This window comes from Prunus mume, linkage group LG8, assembly GCF_029339155.1.
Source record: "Prunus mume cultivar Tortuosa linkage group LG8, ASM2933915v1, whole genome shotgun sequence".
Taxonomy (NCBI): domain Eukaryota; kingdom Viridiplantae; phylum Streptophyta; class Magnoliopsida; order Rosales; family Rosaceae; genus Prunus; species Prunus mume.
In genome coordinates this window covers 7,702,427-7,723,083 of record NC_142705.1, presented here as the reverse complement: position 1 = coordinate 7,723,083, position 20,657 = coordinate 7,702,427, and the positions used below count along the sequence as shown (strand labels likewise).

Sequence of the window (20,657 nt, the reverse complement as noted above, 5' to 3'; positions counted from 1 at the left end):
AAAAACACACCATAATTTCCCATTTACGATTTTCGGGTATTAATATTTTTTATTTCTGTACATTGGTTTTAATTCTCACTCACTTCTCACTTCCTCTGAAAACCCATTTTCGTGGACTCTCTCTGTCTCTCCGTCTCTTCTTCTCTGTGTGAAAATGCAAACAGAAGCTCCAGCAATGGCGGGACACGAGGTCCTCCCAGTCTCACGCGGCGCCTGCAACTCGTGCCCAACCTCCTCCCTCGAGAACATCGAGAAAGGTTACTGTGGAAGCGCGCCGTCATTTGACCCCAGCTGGCTCATTGACCCGAGCTGTGTCGAGATTGGTCCAAAAATCACAGAAGGGCCTCGCTCTACGGTCTTCCAAGGCTTGTGGGTCCCATTTCTTGTACTGGAACACTGTCTCTGTATCTGTTTGCTCTTTTTTTTTCTTGGTTGTGCTTCTTGATTAGGTTGCTCACATTGTTTGCATGTTCTTGAATTGTCTTGCTTTTGGTGCAGGTTTGTTTGGTTGAGTCGGTGTCTTTGTTTTGGTTTGGTCTGTGAGTTGCTTTAGTCTTGGAATTCTGGGTCTTTCTGATAAACCCTTTTGAGGGTTTTTGATGTTTTATGCGTTTAAACGAGTGTTGGTGTTTTTGGGTGCCAATTGTTAATTTCAGAGCCACATTTAGATTTTCTTTGATCTTAAAGTCCTGGTTCTCATTATTGGTAAACCCTTTATGAGTGAAAAGTGAGTTAAGGTCTCCTTGTGGTACATTTGTCATATAACTCTAATTTATTTCCAAGATTAGATTGTACATTCTTTCGAGTAAGGAAGCAGAGAGAATTTCGTGCTATTATGCTGCATATACAGAGTTTTTGTACAAATTCATTGCCTTAAATCCACAGTAAAATATAATTAGAGGTCCTTAGTGTAACTCTTTTTAAGTTTTGCATGTTTTTCTTTGGGGGTGGTCTTATATCAATGTGTTATAGTGGTTGGATCATCGTTTATACTAGGAGAAGACATACCCTGAATGGCATTGATGAGAATCATTATTGAGAGAAATCATGTGGTTTTAACTGCTTTTGGTGAATACTCCAAATTGGACGTGATCATTCTGGATTTTGCAGTCCACTCATTTGTTAGCATAGGAGGGATCAAAAACTTCATTAATGTAGGTTCAATTGATTGCGGTTGTGGATGCTCCAAAATGGGATGCAAACATTCTGCATTTGGAATCTATTCATTTATTAGCATAGGAGGGATAGAAAATTAATTTATTATAGGTTTTGTCGAATCGTGTTATTTCTCTGCAATTCATCACTCTGACATAAGGCATTGAGGCGTGTAGCGTTTCTCTGCTCTCAGTAGTTGCATAAATGCAATCATGACGATTATTAGCAGTACATAATGCAAGTGAGAAAATCTGTTGGCAATCTTTTAAATATTATATAGGACCGAAACCATCCTACATTAATCACCTAGCAAAATAGTTCAAGGAAGGAGGTATGTATTAATGTGTGGTAGATTAGAAATTTAAAATCATTGGTTACTTATGGTAGGTGATATCTCTTGTTTTAATTTAGAAGCCCTGGCCATTATTTATGGTGTCTTTTATGTTTCAGTATCCCGGGGGACTAGGAGACGGGGTAGGGTAGTGAGACGGCAGGCAGGTGGGTTCAACCAACAGCATTTGCATATCATAATGAGATTATTAATGTATGGCTCGTTGGTCTTTGAGGACATAATATCAGTTGATGAGGCCAGATTAATATTAGACTTCAAAGTTTTAACATAAAGATTAATGAAGAGTAAGCAGTTTTAGACTTTTAGGCATATACAGGACAGAGAGAATTATCATCTGATATTTGGTTTTTGGCGACATAATATCAGTAGATGAGACCAGATTATATTTAAAGAAGTTCAGCTATAAAGATATGTTACCAAGTCCATAGGTTTAGGTACATGCAGGACCAAGAAAATTGCATGATACAGCACAGTTTGCCAAGAAGTGGTAACAAGGAGTTTTAATTATTTGGCTGCTTGGGCCAATTTGAACAGATGGAAAACAGGAGAAGACACTCTGCGATTGAGTAGAGTTGAAAAGTGTAGTGTTTGTAAAGGTCAGTATAATTTATGTGTCATCCTTCAATGCAAGGAAAATTTTTAAAACACAGCTATCATGATAATTGTTTGGATCATAGAAGTTGCCCTATCTAGAGCGGAATGGCAAACTACGTAGTGAGGAATAGCAAATAAGGATATCTTTAGATCTTTTTAACTTGGCGAGGCCTTTTTAGATTCATTAACTTAGTTTATTTATAGTTATCATATCTTTTATACCCGAAGGTTGAATTCCTGGAAAGCAAGCATATTCCAACATAGATGTCATTGAGGACACAAATCTAATCTCTTTGTTGCAGTTAGTATGAAAATCATTAATGATTAATGTCAGCAGAAAAGGTTTGTAGCAGGGTCTTGCTTCTTACGCTAAATGATTTTCTGAAACCTACTATATGAGACGGGATTTGACTTGTATTGTGTGCAAAACTTAAATGGTATAGTGTGCTTTTTTTATAATTTGTGTGTGTATAACTCATAAATCTGAGTGTTGTTCCATGCTGCAATGGAGGAATGTTTAGTTCTGGATGATGATAGGGCGCTGACTTTTTCAAGGCTATGTTTCTAGGTACAAATCCAAGCCTGTCGCTGTAAAAATTATAGAGCCAACCAAAGAATCAACTGAATCAAAGGAAAAATTTCAGAGAGAGGTTATACTTCTTGCAAAGGTGAAACATGACAATATTGTGAAGGTATGCTACTTATTTCCTCTTATTTGTTCTTATGCCTGCATTTTTTATAAATATATACTGTTTGTTCATCATTTCTTGGAATTGGAAAGCCTTTTCTCTCTTTTGTAGAGGACTTTAACGACTTGTACCTGCCTGGTTTGAGTTCTATACTATTCTGGTTCCTCATTTCCTCGGTTTGGTTATTAGAAGAAAACATTTATGTAAATTGACCTTTTGTTTCAAGAAACATCTTTCTTTGATTTATATCAAGGTGATGAGATGAAATTGTGACCTGAGGAAATGAACACCTCTGAGATCGCTGTACTTTTGTTCCTAAATTGGTATTCAATGCCCTTTTAGCTTCTGCAAACTGGTTGCCTAAATATTAAAGTAATGATGGTTTGGGATAATCTTTGCTTGGAGTAATACTTGTTCCCTCACAATTCCTTAAATTACTCATAATGTAACCATATATGGAACTTTTGGTACTATACTGACTGTGAGAATAAAGTATCTTTGACAAACAACTCCTGCTATACATCACTGTATGAGATTACAGTTCCTTTTTTGAGAATTTACTAGCACTCTAAGAACTGATAGAGTATTATCTGCACGAAACCTACATATTAAGGAATAGAATCTACATATTAATAGTGATGATAGTATTATCTGGAACTTTTAGTATAAATTATGGAAAGATATAGTGATGATAGTAATTTGGAAATCTACATATTAAGGAATAAAATCTCTTTTCCTTTTTGGTTTCTGTATCTTTCAGTTTCACCATGCTTCACCTCTAAATGTATCTAGATTCATATCAGTGTCACTTATTCAAGGTTGAACATCTTATGTTCATGATCAATGCCCTTTGCCCATGTGCTCATATAAGTCATTGCTCTGAAACAGTTTATTGGTGCGTGTTTTGAACCATCTCTGATGATACTTACTGAGCTTATGAGAGGTGGTACAGTTCAGAAGCATCTGCGGAACATCAGGCCACAGACCCTAGATCTAAAGCTTTCCATAAGTTTTGCATTGGATATAAGTCGGGCTATGGAATACTTGCATGCCAATGGTATTATCCATCGTGATTTAAAGCCAGGTAATTTTTCTTTTTCCTTTTCTTTTTTCTGGTTGTTCTAGTTATTTTAGTTTATTTTGATGACGGGCAACTGATCAGGCGTTTGGGTTGGCAACATATCCACTTCTAATTGTAAATGAGGTCCTTAGTAGATCCACAAAAATATTTAATCATTTCTAGTTTTGAACATTTGCCAGAATGCTATTGTTAGAATCATCCTGTTTTCTTTTAGTTTTGCATGCTCGTCTAAGTTCTAATTCTAGAGTATTAGACAATATGGTTGAAACATTGTTTATCGTAGAAATTGAGTTCTAATCTAACAAATAGCCTTCTTTTCTTTCCCAGCCAATCTACTTCTTACAGAAGACATGAAGCAAATTAAGCTGGCTGACTTCGGGAATGCTAGAGAGGAGATAGCCGGTGCAATGACTAGTGAGGCTGGTACATACCGGTGGATGGCTCCTGAGGTGCAGTTTTTTGTGTTACTTGTTCAAATTTTTGTACTGCAAAAAATTTCATAATATGGCTAATTTTTTTCTTTTTATCTGAATTAGTTATTCCACACAGAGCCACTTCCAAGAGGAGTGAAGAAGCAATATGATCACAAGGCAGATGTGTACAGCTTCTCCATAGTTCTGTGGGAGTTGCTGATGAACGAAACTCCATTCAGGGGAAGGGCTAGTATAATGGCAGCATATGCTACAGCGAAAGTAAGTCCTTTGACTGACATTTAAACATAAAATAATATTCCAGAAACCCGAAAACTCTATCTGATAGCTACTGCAAGCTCTTTAGCACTCCTATCTCTATTCTCTTTTAAAACTCAGCCCACTTCATTCCATGGTGCTTGATCTTTTCGAATTGCCTTAGATTTGCTAGAAACTTGTATGATTGTTTATATTTTGGGAAGTTTGATTTTGCTGCTGATCCGATGAACTGAGTGTAACATGAAAACAATTTTTCGAAAGTTTAATGACTGTTGGTGGACTTTTCTTTTGCCATAGAAACAGATGTTCTATGATTTGCTACATTCTGTGGAAACATTTGGATGAATTTTTTGCTCTTGCTTTGCAGGCAGTACGGCCGAGCCTGGATGACATTCCTGAGCAGATCATCCCACTCTTGGAGTCCTGTTGGGCACATGACCCAAAGACCCGGCCTGAGTTCACGGAAATCACAGATTTTCTTTCCAACTTGTTCAAGGAACTGTGTTCGACTGAGGCTGAACCTCCCAAAGTCGTTGAGACTGAAGTTGAACATCCTGAGAACTGCAATGTGAAGAAAGAAGAATCGGCAATTACCAACCATGTGATTGACAGGCCTGAAGAGAAGAAGAAGGGTAAAAGGCGAAAGAAGAGCAGATCATTAAGCTTCTTGAGGTGCTTTGTATGTAAGTGCTGGTGTGGTTGACAAGTGGCATTGTGGGTTCTGTTTTGGGTTCTTTAGGGCTGAGGGGCTCACTCCACAGGCTAGGAATTGTTTTGGTTATTCACTCACCTTTTGTAGGATACACAGAAGAACTACAGATATAGATAGGTACACACAGCCAGGGTTTCTGAGCTGAACTGTTGTTATGTAACTTGTGTTACAGGCAACTGTACAGAAATTACATTGGTAGGAACCTTAGAATAAAAAAAACAAGAAACAAAAAAAAAAAAAACCAGATAGAGAGCTAGAGAGGGAGTTGGATACAAAGTGTGTTCCCAGTTGGATTGCTTTACAAATCAAGAGCTTAATCTTTTGTCAATTTTGATCTTTAGCATTTTATTTTTCTTCAAATTCTTCTCAAACCATTGGATTTTGTATTTCATTTTCATAGGTATGCTGGCTTGTCCCTTTAAGACTCTTAGATTTTGGAATATTTTGTTTCGTACAAGTTAATGTGATTAGTCATATGACTCCCTTTCTGATGCTTGAATTGTCGGTTATGGCAAAATTAGTACAAGTTAAAACAGTAGGCTTTCAGATAAGGATCTTGTTTCCCGTTCTGTGCTGGTTGCTTAGTAGTGCTTATCTTATGCGTTGACTAAGCGACAACATCATTGCTAGTGGTAACTACATCCAAGTTATGTGAATTTGTAAAGAAGGTGAAAAGCTATTTTTGAGTCCAAAATTTTTAATTTTGGATAATTTACTAATGAAAAGTTGTGTAGGGCTCCATATCAAAACTCTTTCGGTTTTAAAAACGCTTCAATTAGATTTTGTAGATTATTGCACGTATACATATACGACAATAAGATACGTAAATGTTTGTATTGATTTGGGGTTTTTGCATGTTACAAAAATTGTAATAAATGTTGGACTCACATAATTAGTGTATATCTGCTATAATTCGAGTGGGATAAATATGTAACAGTAGCTGGTATTTTAATACAAGGAACAAATTTTCAAGAGGAGAAAGTGGGTCATGAATTTTTTCCCATATTCAACTAAAAACCAAAGCATTTTTATTAGGGTGACGTGGCCGTAAATCAAGGAGAGTTAGTAGAAGAAACCGGATAGGAGGGAGGGAGGGACTATAAACAATAAAGAAATAAAATAAAGTAATAATATTAAATTAAATTAATATGAAAAGGTATCTGTCAGGATGAGTCATCGTGGCTTCTGCATCGTCATGATCTAATCCAGTGAAACGTGGACAGCTGGACACATCTTCCTCGCACGTGTCTCCCAAGCCAAACCCTAACCTTTTTTGTTCCGGTGGACCACCGCCACACTGGATCACTCCGTACAGCCCCCAACCCACATATCTACTCAGCCCCCCAAAACCCAAAGCCGAAGCCCCATCCCCAAACAACGACAAAACTAAAACTAAAACTACTTAGAGAGAAAAAGCTGAAGCCTTCATCTCTCTCTCTCTCTCGCTCTCGCCCACGTAGTTTTGAATTGAAGGTTCTAAATTCGAAAACCCTAGATTCCTAATTTGTTAGCCGTTGATCTTAAATAAAGTGTTGTTCCACCTGGACTTCCACCTCACTCTCCTAAACGCCATGAAAGCAGGTCTCTCTCTCTCTCTCTCTCTCTCTTTTTCCTTATATAATGCAAATCACGCGTCTCATGGCCTGATTTCCCGTAAATTGCCTTTCCTTTCGTTTTGTGTTTGTATTATTCCACGGATTGTGTCAAAATCTGAGCTTTGTTGAATTCTTTGTTGTGTACGCAAGTTAATCTGTTGTGCTTATTGGCTGCTATTCATATACTATCAGCTTTTGCTTCAGCTCTGTGATAATGGTTTGATTGAATTTTGAGCTTGCTATAGGAAAATTAGTTAAATTGAGATAAGGGTAGGTGTAATTTAATCCCCAGTTGATAAATTTGATGGCTTTGAGTGTCAAATCGGTGCCTGAATAGTAAATATTTGACAATTTGAAGGGGATTTTTCAGTCTTTCCCTCTCAACCCTTCTTTGGTTGACCACATTTTTTGTTTTGGTTAATCTTGATTAATTGAACCATCTAATTACTTATCTTAGGGCTGTTAATTTTGTTGTTTTGCAGGTGCTTCATAGATATATATATATATATATAGAATAAACGTGATCTGTTAAATTGTGAACTTAAGGGGTGTTTTCTGGGCCAACAAAAATGGGGACAGGGGAAGAGGGCACGCCTTCTAAGCCTTCCAAACAAGCTTCTACAGCTCAGGTAGTCCCTCCCTCCCTCCTGCTAAGTCCTCAATTCTTTCCCCTCAAGTTTTTAATCAGTCTCCCATGAATTTACAGGAAATACCAACAACACCTTCATATCCTGATTGGTCCAGCTCTATGCAGGTTCATGATGAAAACACATTCTGGGTCAATATGTGATTTTTTTTAAAGTAAGCAGATAGATAAATTTGATATCTTGATAAATAATTTTAATAGCTCATAGCTTCTTGTTTAGGCTTATTATGGTCCTGGAGCTACTCCACCTCCCTTTTTCGCCTCTACTGTTGCTTCCCCAACTCCACATCCCTATATGTGGGGAGCCCAAGTAAATGTCTTTCCCTTTGTTACATAGGAAAGAAGATTGCATTTTTTTTGGGGGGGGTTGAAAAAAGGTGGTGTTTATTCTCTTTTTGTGTTTCAGCATCCTATGATGCCGCCATATGGAACTCCAGTTCCGTACCCAGCCATGTATCCTCCGGGTGGTGTTTATGCTCATCCTAGTATGGTCGCGGTATGATGCTATCCCTCTCATATGATTATATCCCCTCGCAAACCAACTCTGACACAAGTCGCTTCTTGCTATTTGCTTTATACACGTCTGTCCATCTTCATTGATAAAAATGGCCTCTTTGATGTTATCTAAGATTTCAACCTCATCAGCTGATTTCTTGCATTCATTTACTCTTTAGACTCCAGCCTCAGCACAGACAAATCCAGAGTTGGAAGGGAAGGGCCCAGATGGGAAAGAGCGGGTTTTAACCAAAAAACCCAAAGGAACTGCAGGAAATACAGGTTTGGTTGGTGGCAAGGCTGGGGAGAGTGGAAAAGCAACTTCAGGTTCAGGAAATGATGGCGCTTCCCAAAGGTGTGCTAATCTTTGCTTTGGATTCCTCCTTTCGACAATTTTTTAGATTTCTCTTTTCTCTTTTTACATTGGCTCCGTGCAAGATTTTTGTATCAGTGTGGTGCCTTCTTGTCTGACTGTAAATTCTTTGGATAATAGTGGTGAAAGTGGTAGCGAGGGTTCATCAGATGGCAGTGAAGATAATGCTAACCAACAGGTGTGTATAAGCATTTTAGCTAATTGCTCCTAGGTGTTGGTTGTTACTTTGCTTGACTAACAAAGTTGCGGGCCCATCTGGAAAATTATTGTTGCCCATTTTTTGCTTGCCCACATCTACACTTAGATATTCTGTGTTGGAATTTATACTTCCGTATTAACCTGTTCGAACAAAATTTCTTCTGGTATGATGTATTCTTTTTCTTCTAATGAAAACATGGTTGATTTCTCTCTAGGAGTATGGTGCAAACAAGAGGGGAAGCTTTGACAAGATGCTTGCAGATGGTATATTAATCATGTTCAACTTCCTGCTTGTGTTATATTTGTAAAATGGTTTGCTCATAATTAATTTTCCAGGAGCAAATGCACAGAATACTGGGGCAAATGTTCAAGCTTCAGTGCCTGGGAAGCCTGTCTCTATGCCTGCTACTAATCTGAATATTGGAATGGACTTATGGAATGCAACCCCTGCAGGTTCTGGAGGAGCAAAAATGAGAGCAAATCCATCAGGTGCTCCATCAGCTGCGGGTGCTGACCACTGGATTCAAGTACAAATCTTTCTGTTATCTTCTAAATTGTTATTTTGTAATCACTATCCATGCAAAAATTTACACGCACACATGATCATATATGTGTATATAATAGAGAGAGAGAGAGAGAGAGAGAGAGAGAGAGAGAGAGATGTTGTCAATTTATTTTTCGGACCAATATGGAAGCACATTTAAAGATTCCACTTAATTAATGCTAGATTAACAACCATGTAAATTAACATGCCAAATTGTGTGCCAAAAGGAAATTTGCCTAGTCATGGTGGAGACGTTATGAATATCTTTCTTAAAAGACTGGCATTATAATAAGTTCTAGTAAGGTTTTAATTTGTTTTTCATGATTTTGACAGGACGAACGTGAACTGAAAAGACAGAAAAGAAAGCAATCAAATAGGGAGTCAGCTAGGAGGTCAAGATTACGGAAGCAGGTACAGATGTTCTTATATACACTATTTGGCAGCAATTTCCCTGTTCTATCTTGCTTTTTATTTATTTATTTAAATTTCAATAAAAAGGTCAGTACCCAATTTGGTCACAAATGAAGGGCAATGGGAGGAAAATCTGCATTTAAGGAAGAAAAAAAAGTAATATTTGTCCCTCATTAACTAGTGGAAGTTTTAATAAGCATCGTGTGCTACATGATGATCAATTTTAAAGGACCAATCAAACAGTAGAGCTATGTGCTAACACTTGAACAAATATAATATATATTGATATCATACATATATATGCATAACTCCCTCTTCCATTTCTTATGTTTACCAGGCGGAGTGTGAAGAGCTACAAGCAAGGGTGGAGACATTGAGCAATGAGAATCACAACCTTAGAGATGAACTGCACAGGCTCTCAGAAGAATGCGAGAAACTCACATCTGAGAATACTAATATAAAGGTTTACTTCAATACAATTGCATTTTCTTCTTCTTATTTTACTTCTATGCCAAATGTCAAATCCATGTTCACATAAACTCAAATGGGGAGAGGATCCTTGCCGGTTCAAGTTGTAGCTTGATGGGTTAAAAGCAATCAAAGTTGCCTGAATGTTTCACTAATCTGGTCCACTAGTGCAGTCCATTTTTTGATGCGTATCATTTTTTCTGCTATACAGGAAGAGTTGACACGAGTGTGCGGACCAGATTTCGTAGCAAACCTTGAGCAGCAGCCTGGCGGTGGTGAGGGCAACAGTTGAGAAGGAATTAATTTCTCTCTTTGTAGTAACAGAAATTTATTGAGCTCCGGAAGCCATGACCCTCACTCGAATTGAGCGTAGAGCATTTGTTTCCCTTACTAATTTATACACTTAACCCTTATCTGTAGCTGTGACGTTTATTTATCAACTTTCAACTGAGTTGGATCCTCGGAGCCATGCAAATTGTTGTACCATTGGAAAAGAGTATATAATAGATTGCTTCCATTGACTAGTTATCTTTTTGAACCGATTTGTACTTCCTCATTCTTCCTCCCCGTTACTGTTGTTTCTGTGCTCGCTCAAAATGATGCTGCGGACGGTGTGGAGGAGTTTGGTTATAGAAACAGCAAACTTTTTGTATCTTTGTTTCGAAGAGGCAGAGGCTGAGAAAGAAATGATGCAATTCACCTTGCTTTTTACTTTCATAGATTCATTAATTCCACATAGGTTGGGAAAATGGTGGTCCCTTTCTCTTACAACTAGAATGGCATCAGTTAGAAAAGGCAGTGCTTGTTTAAAGAACTTCCAACGAGACGGCTTCTGATATGTTTAGGAAAAAAAAGGTAGGAAAGGAAAAGACAAGGACAAAACGTGAAACCGAATGTGGTAAAGATAAACATGAGCAATATTTCCATCTGCTAAAGTACAGTTAAAGTTGACATCATATTTACCAAATTGTGAGATAACATGCCAAGAGTAAAGCTACCCAAAAATGATTTTCTTCATTGCATACTACCTCAGATCTTCACTAATTACAGCACAAATAAAAATTACACAATTACGTTATGAAAGGGAAGGCACTTTTCTTTCTTTTCTCCTTTTGCACCTGGAACAGAAGGATTTCAAAACTACACATATTACCAACAGGAAAAAACACTAATCATTCTCTTTTTAATAATATCACTAATCCTCATGATCAGACTCCAAAACTGGGGCTATTCTTGCCTGGCCTTCTATTGCGTTCTGTCGTGGTACGTCTGAATTAGGCCTCGGGTCTGTTAATAGGAGGGAGGGCAATGAACTGTAGTCAGAAAGACTGGACCAGCAAATATAACAAACAAGCTCTAACTACTAGCCTGTTAAACTAATGATATCCATCACATTATATACGATCCCTTTGTAGGGGAGAAACTGTAGGTGTTTGACTTTGAGTGTATGTGGTGGGGGTACCAATGTCACTCTCACCTGAACCCAAAATTTTCATCACCACAGCCCTAGCATACTCAATCTCCGCTTGGTGTGCACTAATGAGTTTGTGCTGCAATATAGAAACCAGATAGCTCTATGAATGTACATTGTAGTATTTTACCTACAATGTAAAAACAGAAACAAGCACTTGCACAGACAGTTGATTTTGAAAATGACCAACAAATTTCAAGGGTACTGCTTACCAAAGTAATATTCACATAAACTCATATTGCTCAAGAGACAGAAGGCATACCAATTCTCCATATGTGAGTCCCAGAACTCGATCAACCCTAGTTTGATGCTTCAAAAAGAATGGACGTAGATGATTTGTGTACAACTGCTTTGCTCCCTGGTAGAATCAGGCAGTTATTTACTAATTTTTATAGAAGAAAGCAGGTAGTTAATTACAACACAATTTTCCCATGTGTCCATATCTCATAAAGTTATGCATATAAACAGAGTGTGCTAAGAAATGCTACAAAGCATTATGAACACAGCTAAAAATGCAACCATAGAAAAAAAACACCCAAATGAATATGCATTTATTTTCTTCAAAGTGCCTGTTATCATCCTCATTAACAAGTGATGTTCAACAGAATTGGATGACAATCATGATGCTGTCTTACTGCCTGACAGCCGAGACTAGCTGCTTATCACTTGACATCACAACTAAAAGATATAAACTCTAAAGCTAAATCAACTAGTCTAAACTACATTTCACTCCTCATAATCTCATTGCACCAACCCCCTTCTGTGGCCCCAAAAAAGAACATAAACATGAAGTCCCTTCCAAAATGCCTTTCAAAAAAGAAATTTCAACCTAATTCAAAAGAAATATGCTTTAATATTATCTGCAATGAGCTTCACTTTATAATTATATATATATGCACAGTAACTATGTAATATGGTTTTGTTAATATACCCAGGAGAAGAGTCCAAGTGATGAGGTAGGTGGGGAAAAGGGTTAAGATTAGAATAGGTCATGGGTCAAATCTCATCCCAATCGGGCAAAGAAAAAATATCATTCAAGACAGAAAGATGAAAAAATGGTGAAATTACTCAATTATCCAAACATTCCCAGGATGTTTCCCGAATTACAAATGAGTTTGAATATACAAGGATAATTGAAATGACATTCTGGAAGTTAATGCAAGAGAGGGTGAGAGAAAATAGATAATTAGAACCAACTCAACTTTGTGACTGCCTTTGTCATTTTCATTATGTACTGACACAAACACTCCAAAGAGAAGAATAACATTGAACTTACATCGACAGATGGAAGTTGGAGCCAAACAAGAAAGGCAAACTTCAAATGATAGTACATTGGGCACCTGGTTACAACGACAATAAAGATGAGGTTGTCTATCAAGCTCAGGGAAATGCATGCTTAAATTAGTAGTGATATCTTTTCTTATAATGTTGTTAAGATACAATTTACTCTTTCCCTATGCCAATATAATCTCATTTGTAACTATGGTTAAAAACACATTATATCCTGAATGCTACTGCACCATAGTCTTGTTGGAGAAATGGTTCATGTCATGATTATAACAAGTACGTGAATAGATAAATTAAAAAAATATGAAAGAGTGTAGGATATCTGATTTTATTATTCTTCAAAATGTGGATTTCTTTTAATTATATAGGAAAACTGAATTTTTTGCTATTCAATTCATCAAAACATTGTGGTTGACACACACAATTCATCAGGGGTTTAATTAAACCATCTGTAATGTACAAACTCAAAAGAGGTCAAGAGTAATCCTGAAACTACACAAAACGGTATGGGATTCTGGGCAAATATACGAAGATGAATATGCACATGTAAAAAAGTAGTACATGTTAAACGACACAAATAAAACAATTTATCGGATTTTCAAGGGGGAAAACTTGACCCATCTAACCTAAAATAGAGTATCTAACTTCATGACAAATGTAATGATTTTGAGAAATAGGATCCAGAGTCTTACCAAGAAATAAGCTTGTCTGAAAATATTTCCACAAGGCTGAAAGATCCATAAGCTGCAACCATTTGAAGTGGACAATTGAAAGAACTAAATTAGTTGCATGATAATGTCCGAAAATCATAAGCCTGTGTTATATACAGTTGAGATGAAAGTTGAACCAAATCCAAGTTCAAAAGGAAAATAATACTAATAATAATAATAATTTCTAACCTGCCCAATATAAAAGCCACTTTTCTTGTGCATTACGATCTTTCCTTTCAATTGCCCTGCATGTACAGTATACTGGTATACCAATCCCCACAGAACAACTATACCAGAGAAAAACTCAACGTCTAATCACAAAATAATCATTTTTGAAGCTTATACAGAAGAAAGAAACAGTAGTCATGGCTTACCATGCTGTTCGAAGAACAATGTTTGAACCGAGAGGGCAAAGGAGCAATCGTAAACCTACCTGCATTTGACAATCAAAGTTTCTTAATTTCTCACTGGAAATGGTATTAAAATCATTGGTCTACTTCCTCTAATTCATTATCTTGCACCGGATCAGCAAAAATTGAAATTCTAAAAACAAATAATCAATTTAAAGTGAATCATCGGAAATATTATTGAATAAACAATTTAATTTCATATTATCAGTTATTACGAATCCCTAAATCAAATTGGAATTCGAATTTTGGGATCAGCCTGTTACCACTGTTGATGCGAAATTGAAACGAGAGCAAGCCAAAAGAGAAAAATGTCATTGAGCAAAGAGCAAAGGAAAGCAAAATCGAAGGAGGAAGGTGAAACTTGACCTCGCTGGCTATGTTGGATCCGAGAAGCGCCATCTCCGAGCAGATCAAAGAGCTCAGGGAAACCGCCTAACCGTTAATTTCGTTTTCGATATATGGCGTTTTTATACTTGTCATTTATTAATCTAAGTTAGTAGACACGAGATAAATGGAAAAAACTGAGAATTTAAATTAAGGGGAAAAAAATGTAAAAGTAATTTAAAAAATCATTTTAAATTAAAAACTAATATCAACTTAAAATGATTTTTCGTTAAATGTAAAACCCATTCCGCAAAACATGGGTCTGTGAATCCGCCCTCTTACACCCATATTCGAATTTATCTCTTTCATAGATTATTGCAAATATCCTTTAAAAAAAACATATTCTGTGAATTTTACTCCTAATCAACTGTAATTATATGAACTAAAAGGAACTGTAATTGTTTTTTTAATTCAATCGAATTCACATGTTGTGATTATTAATCGTGGGAAGAGGGTTTAGCCACCTATATATGAACTAAAGCAATTAGTAATGTAAAAATGACCAATTAATATTGGAAAATGAGGAATCAAACTTGGGATCTCAAGTGCAACGATAAATACTCAAAAATCATTTGAGTTACAAGCCACTTGCATACTTTGTTATCGGGTCTGCCGTACTAATCCGAGGGGTTGGAGTGCGCTTAATACAATCTCACCAACATGTAATTGCGAGCAAATTAAGATCATCTTGCTCACTTGGTTTAACTACAAGTATATTGTTAATAATTTAAACGCTCTATTTTAGATACAAACTCAGGCTACAATATTCAATCTTATAATTGAATCTATGAAGAAGAATTGTAAGAAATAAGTGATTTGGAATGAAATATGATTCATTGATTCATAATTGAGCGTTGGGATACTGCCAATAATTGCTTAGCTTCCCTGTTATGTTTGTTCAAAAACAAGCCGAAAAAAGAGTTACAAGGACAAAACCAAACGAGAACCACACGTACACCAAAGAAAGAGAAAACTAGTCCCAAATCCAACAAAACAAATTGGTCGGGATCATTAACTTAACACTTAAAACATAATTACACCCCAAACCCCCAATAGTTAAAGAGTAAGAGTATAGACTATAATCAAGTAAAATAACTACTTAATTATTAGCTAGTTCTAGCCAGCTAGGTAGCTGCAAAACCATAATTAGCTGCCCTAATTACACCTCCATGCCGACGTGGCAACCAGGGCTTTCTCGTGCCAGCAAAGCACCAACTCGGCCTGCCGTTTCGCCACGTGGAACCCCCTGACCTGGACCTTCCCCAGCAAGCACTGGGCCTGAAAGTCCGCAAACTGGCTCAGCTCCACGGCCCTCATCCCCGCCCCGCGAAACGCTTCCCGCCACGGTGGTACCCTCCTCCCCGCCGCCTCCACCGCCGCCTGAATCTTCGGCCGCAGCAAAAACGTCTCAATCTTCTTCATCACTTCGCTGGAAGCCGCCGTGGCCGCGTCGAGCGACTCCAGCATCACGGAGAAAAACTCGAGGCTGGAGACAAAGTTCCTCCTGAAAGACGTCGTTGCGGAGTCCCCCATCCCGTCGGCGTCGACAAACACCACGACGCTTGGCGACAACCGCCGCATGTCGCCAAGAAAAGCGGAAATGTTGTTCTGAGAGCAGAGGCGGCGCAGGATGTACGGCGAGAGCAGAACCGCCGTTTTCTCTCCATCCATGAACTTGACAGCCTTAAAGGACATCGTCTCGAACGTACGGACGGGGACGAACTCTACCTGGAACCTGATCTTGAGGTCCTGAGCGAACTGGGAGAGGTTCTCCTTGACCAGCCGGGTTTCGCCTGCGTACTCCTCGGGCACGACAGCGGTGATGCGGAGTACCTGTGGGACTGGGCTGGTTCGGCCAGCCACGTCAGCTTTCTCGGCGAGCTCTTTCATCAGGGAAGCGTACTGGCCGCCGAAGCCGATGTCGAAGTCGACGACGTGGATGAAGGCGGAGCCGCTGAGGCCTTCCAGGAGGGCTTGGTTGGTCGTGAAGTGGGAGAACATTGGGATTGGTGAAATTCCACAAAAGAACTTGTAGGCGCCGATGGTCTGGACGATTTCGGACCAGGACGAGAGCTGATTGTGAGCCGCTGAATCTGAGCCGTTGAGGATGGACTGGAGGGCGTCCCTGAAATAAACCGCCGCACGCTGGAGCGGTTTCCCGACGGGTTTCGACGGGGAGGAAGATCGTAGCCGTTGGTTCAGGCGGTCCAGGATCCCCTGGGCGAGCTGCAACTCGTCCGAGTCGAAACAGTCCGCGGCGCGGATTAATTCCTCAATGAAATCAAACCCGACGTTCCAATTTCCCGGCTGATGGTCGTAAAAATTGTGGGTGGCGTTAGTGAAATTCTGGGTGGAGTATACTTCGGAGAGATTGATGTTGAAATCGGAGTGGACCAGCTGGGTGGGGTCGAACGGCTGGGGATGTGGGTAGTCGGAAAGATGAGAAATTTGTGAGTCGGTGGAGTTCAATTGCGGAATTGAAGTCTTCAAGTTGGGAACAGAGTCGTCGTGCAGGCCCAAGTCTCTCATGATCGAGTCCCAGTCCAGATTGTGCAGGGCCTGCTCGTCCCACTCAAGAGGGTCATGGTGATTTGAGTGAGACAGGACGTCTGAAACCGCTGAAATTTTTGCTGGTTTTTGCTCGGCCACCGGGCTGGGGCTGTGGCACAGGTCAAGAACCGACGTGGGTTCGTAGCACAAGTTTTGGATATTGAGATTGGCAGGAAAATTGAGGCCTCGGTTGGTTTGGTTGGTGTTTGTGTTTGTGTTGTTGTTGCAAGATTCAAGTTTTGGGTTGGTTTGTGGAGAGGAAACGGGTACTCTCATGGCTTAGCAAGAAAGCTCTGTTTGCTCTGTGAGCTGCTGCTCTGTTTTTGGGTGCTGGAAACGAAAGAGGGAGATGAGGTTGAAGAAGAGGTGAGGGGGCTTTTGGATGTGATGATTGCTGGCTTTTTATCTTTGCGTGTGTGCATGGTGGTTGGTGCTTGCTTGTATTAATATGTCATACATGACAGACATGGATGACGAGGGTCAGAGGAGGCTTTTAATCTCTTTGAGGCTTCTTGCTCAAGTCTTCCATGGCGATTTGCTTTTTGAGTTTCTGTGTCTTTGTTTGATTCGCTGCCTAATTCGCTTTTCGTTAACTCTCACTCAGCCCATGCAAAGCACTGAACTCAACCCATCTAGTGTTGCTTGATTTTCAGAAGGATGGCACAGGCAAAACTTTAATCACTCAAACCAGTGAAGTGAGCGGTTGGCTAGCTACTTACATGCACCAATCAACGATTGGCTTCAACGGGGAAAGTTTAGGTTTCCATGCACTATATTTTCCTCATCATATTCCTCACCAAAATTTTATATTTTTATATTTATTTTAATTTGAGGTATCTATCTTAATGTGTGAGTGGATTCCACTTATGAAATAAATGTGATTAACAATATAATGAGCAGATTCAAACTCCGAATTTATTTATTTTGTTATAAGTTTATTATTGGTGATAACTTTTAAAATAAGAAAATCACATATAAAAACACCACGTGGAGTAGACGGTTGGAAGTCACACGCGCTCATACTGACCATGCCTAATATTGCTCCATTTCAGTCCTAATTGTGTTTTGGTTAATGTCATGCATCCTTTTCCTTTTTCGTCTTGAATCTGTTAAAATGGGTAAAGGTGAAAAACGGTCACTCGCAATGCCTTCACATCATCTGTACAAAATTCCAAAGCCTTTGCATATAGGAAGACTTCTCAATTCGTTTCAAGTCTTCAACGTAAAACGACAAATAAGTCAAACTATTGGTGGCGTTAAAGCTCCAAAGTTGTGTTTCCCCCAAACTCTTCCGAGGAGAGGACCCACAAAAGCTCTTACAAAATCAACCCCCCTTACCTTTACTTATCCCACTTTGAGAAAAGCTTAGAAAAAGAACCATCATTAAATCTTTGAGAGGGCCGCAGATACTGGCTCACTCTCCCACATCGGAAGTTGGCAAAGTACCAATTAAAACCTAATTAGAGTATAATTAACTCCCTCTTTATGTTAGGTTTAATACCCTAAACTAGCATTAATTTGTACTCTTCTTAATTTACTTAATTAATCAAAGAACAAACTGTCGACGTACTCTAGAAATGAAGCAACGTTCACACTTGTTGACGTTGAGGAGGGACCCAAAGGCCAAAGGGATGGACCCTACATGCAAACACTCCAGCGTAGATTGATTGGGCACAGGCTAGGGACCCACAGGACCCACAAGTAGGAGCCACTAGGGTTGCTTTTGTCGGACATGCATGGTTTTGCATGGGCATGCACCACAGCAGCGTAGAAACCAGGCCCACGTAGGATTGCTTTGGCCAATTGCCATTGGCGGCGACCAGAAAGAGAGAATATGTTCCTTCCAAGAATTTCCAATATGATGAGAGAGAGAGGGAGAGAGATTGCAATCACCGATTGATTGATGCAAATCCTTCCGTCCATTTACGTACCAAAGAGCAAGTTAACACACAAGATCTAGCGATGCATATTTTCTGCACCTTTTGTTTTGGTAATGGGTGCGATGGGTGGGAGGAACTTTACTATTGGAAAAGTTTTTGCCCACCCCAGAAAGATGGGTCGAGTCTTTTTGCTAGAGACCTATAAACAAAAGTATTTTAGTACTAATTTTATAATGAGCTAAAGCACTTAAGTCCTAATCAAGCTGATTATCATGTGTTTAATTCCAAAGCCAAAAAGAAGGAGAGGAAAAGAAAGGGTTTGTGTTAAATTGCCAATTCTTTGAGTTTTTCTGTGCTCTTTTTTTTGTCGTTTAATAATGTAAACACTATGAAAGGATGATATAGGATCCTATGCAACTACATTCAAGAAAAAAATTAATTGCATTTTGATCTCTGAATTTAAAATGAGGGATTTGAATTTCATTTTTTATTGCATTCTGTTGCATGATAAATAAAAAAAATTTCTCTCGAAGTTAGGAAGGAGAAAGGGATTTCTCACACACACATTACCAATAAGGTCTCATGGGGTTCAAATTTAAAATCACTAAACTGCAAATTAAATTCACCGTCTAAACCACTTGTGTATATAGAGTTTTCTTTTTAATTTTTAACACGTATCAAACATAGTCTCTTTTTGAATAGTTTCTTTTAACATTCCATTAAAAACTTTAAATTGTATGGTCAAATATAAGTTTCTCATTTTAAATCCAGTTATAAAAAATAAAAATAAAAGAGTTTTATATATTTTTATTTATTTTCCTTTCTTTTAATTTCAGAACGGAGAAGATGACAAAACTAAAAAGAAAAGATAAATAGATGGTAAAGGACAGAATACGTTGCGGTAGAAAAAACAGAAAGAATACGACAAATCCTAATGTCATTGTAGTTTGTATTAATTAACCCTTTTTTTTAATGGACATTTCTTTTTGTAAATTGACAAGTATAGATGTTGCAGATTGATTTGAGCTTTGATGATTTTATATACCATTAACTATCAAGGCATCCTCGTCCATTCTTTTAGAATATAATAAAATAATGCAACTGACGGCATCGATGAAGAGTTACAAAATAATTCAACTATATATCTACAGAGACTTTCGACAATAATGATAAGCATATTTTTCCTAATAATACAAAGGAAAACATCAGCAGATGATTCCATTATGGGTAGGATATGGAAGATCCAAGGTTTGCTTAACATGATCTCTTAAATCCTTATAGTCAAAATTCTTCTATTAATAAACTATCAATATTGTTATAGACGTTGGGATTAAATTTCTCACTATCCTAAACTCCGTTCGTGCATATACGCGAGGATTCACGAGTTGTTTATATGTATTCAAGATTTACTTAATGCTTTTAAGTGGGCGAAAAGAATTTTTCCTGTGACCAAAAATAGTTTAATATTGCAAAGCAGTATGAAAATGGAGTTTTCTGTAGCCAATACTTATCAATGGATGTAGAAAAGTACTTACTTAAGAATTAAGGTTTCTTATAATTGAGTACACGGGGCACACACGGTGGGAGAGGGAAGCTTGAAGCACACAAAAGAGAGAGAGACAGAGAGAAAGAGAGAGGAGGTGATGGGAATTGAGGGGGGGTTGAGATTCTGATTTAAATCATTCATATAAAGATGGTCTCACTAGTCCATTCACCCACTCTCCAAAAGAAAATAAAAGGCAAAGGGTGATGGAGAGAGAGAGAGAGAGAGAGAGCACTGGCGCATGCAGCTGTGGTAGGCAGATTTTTTAGGCACCATAGTGGCCTGAGGATCTTCTATCTCTCTCTCATGCAAGCATTCACCTTACACTTAGAGCCAGCAAGCCCTCCTCCTTTTGTGATATGGGATTGGGATCCCCACTGGATATGTTGATTTTGCTTTGAAAAATACCCCTTGATTCAT

At 38.4% G+C, this 20,657-nt stretch overlaps 4 protein-coding genes across 7 annotated transcripts; 2 read left to right on the top strand and 2 right to left on the bottom strand.

Annotated features, from left to right (window-relative positions):
- Window positions 1-23: 23 nt before the first annotated feature.
- LOC103340263 (serine/threonine-protein kinase STY17-like) lies at window positions 24-5,632 on the top strand. The gene is made up of 6 exons (XM_008243657.2): window positions 24-369; window positions 2,670-2,793; window positions 3,679-3,874; window positions 4,199-4,320; window positions 4,408-4,563; window positions 4,928-5,632. Exons 1-6 carry the CDS (start codon window positions 155-157, stop codon window positions 5,261-5,263), a joined length of 1,149 nt encoding a protein of 382 aa, XP_008241879.2. The 5' UTR covers window positions 24-154; the 3' UTR covers window positions 5,264-5,632.
- A 991-nt stretch (window positions 5,633-6,623) lies between these two features.
- Window positions 6,624-10,540, top strand: GBF1 (G-box binding factor 1). Of its 3 annotated transcripts, none has more exons than XM_089042302.1 (12): window positions 6,624-6,853; window positions 7,350-7,496; window positions 7,574-7,621; window positions 7,734-7,823; window positions 7,920-8,009; window positions 8,188-8,363; window positions 8,502-8,559; window positions 8,795-8,843; window positions 9,033-9,106; window positions 9,457-9,534; window positions 9,872-9,997; window positions 10,214-10,540. In XM_089042302.1, exons 2-12 carry the CDS (start codon window positions 7,437-7,439, stop codon window positions 10,292-10,294), a joined length of 930 nt encoding a protein of 309 aa, XP_088898428.1. In that variant the 5' UTR covers window positions 6,624-6,853; window positions 7,350-7,436; the 3' UTR covers window positions 10,295-10,540. The 3 variants fall into 3 exon arrangements, with proteins under 3 accessions (XP_088898428.1, XP_008241880.2, XP_088898429.1); XM_008243658.2 differs by having other exon boundaries at window positions 6,625-6,853; window positions 8,916-9,106; XM_089042303.1 differs by lacking the exons at window positions 6,624-6,853; window positions 7,734-7,823 and having other exon boundaries at window positions 7,375-7,496; window positions 7,574-7,668; window positions 8,916-9,106.
- Window positions 10,541-10,997: 457 nt separating this feature from the next.
- HVA22K (HVA22-like protein K) lies at window positions 10,998-14,398 on the bottom strand. Of its 2 annotated transcripts, none has more exons than XM_089042301.1 (8): window positions 14,247-14,398; window positions 13,845-13,903; window positions 13,660-13,715; window positions 13,453-13,504; window positions 12,750-12,813; window positions 11,736-11,831; window positions 11,480-11,552; window positions 10,998-11,289 (listed from the first exon to the last, which is right to left on the bottom strand). In XM_089042301.1, exons 1-8 carry the CDS (start codon window positions 14,277-14,279, stop codon window positions 11,198-11,200), a joined length of 525 nt encoding a protein of 174 aa, XP_088898427.1. In that variant the 5' UTR covers window positions 14,280-14,398; the 3' UTR covers window positions 10,998-11,197. The 2 variants fall into 2 exon arrangements, with proteins under 2 accessions (XP_088898427.1, XP_008241641.2); XM_008243419.3 differs by having other exon boundaries at window positions 13,660-13,757; window positions 14,247-14,396.
- A 726-nt stretch (window positions 14,399-15,124) lies between these two features.
- On the bottom strand, window positions 15,125-17,471 carry HAM4 (GRAS family transcription factor). Its single transcript, XM_089042300.1, has one exon. The coding sequence runs from the start codon at window positions 17,088-17,090 to the stop codon at window positions 15,420-15,422; it is 1,671 nt and encodes a 556-aa protein (XP_088898426.1). The 5' UTR covers window positions 17,091-17,471; the 3' UTR covers window positions 15,125-15,419.
- Window positions 17,472-20,657: the final 3,186 nt, after the last annotated feature.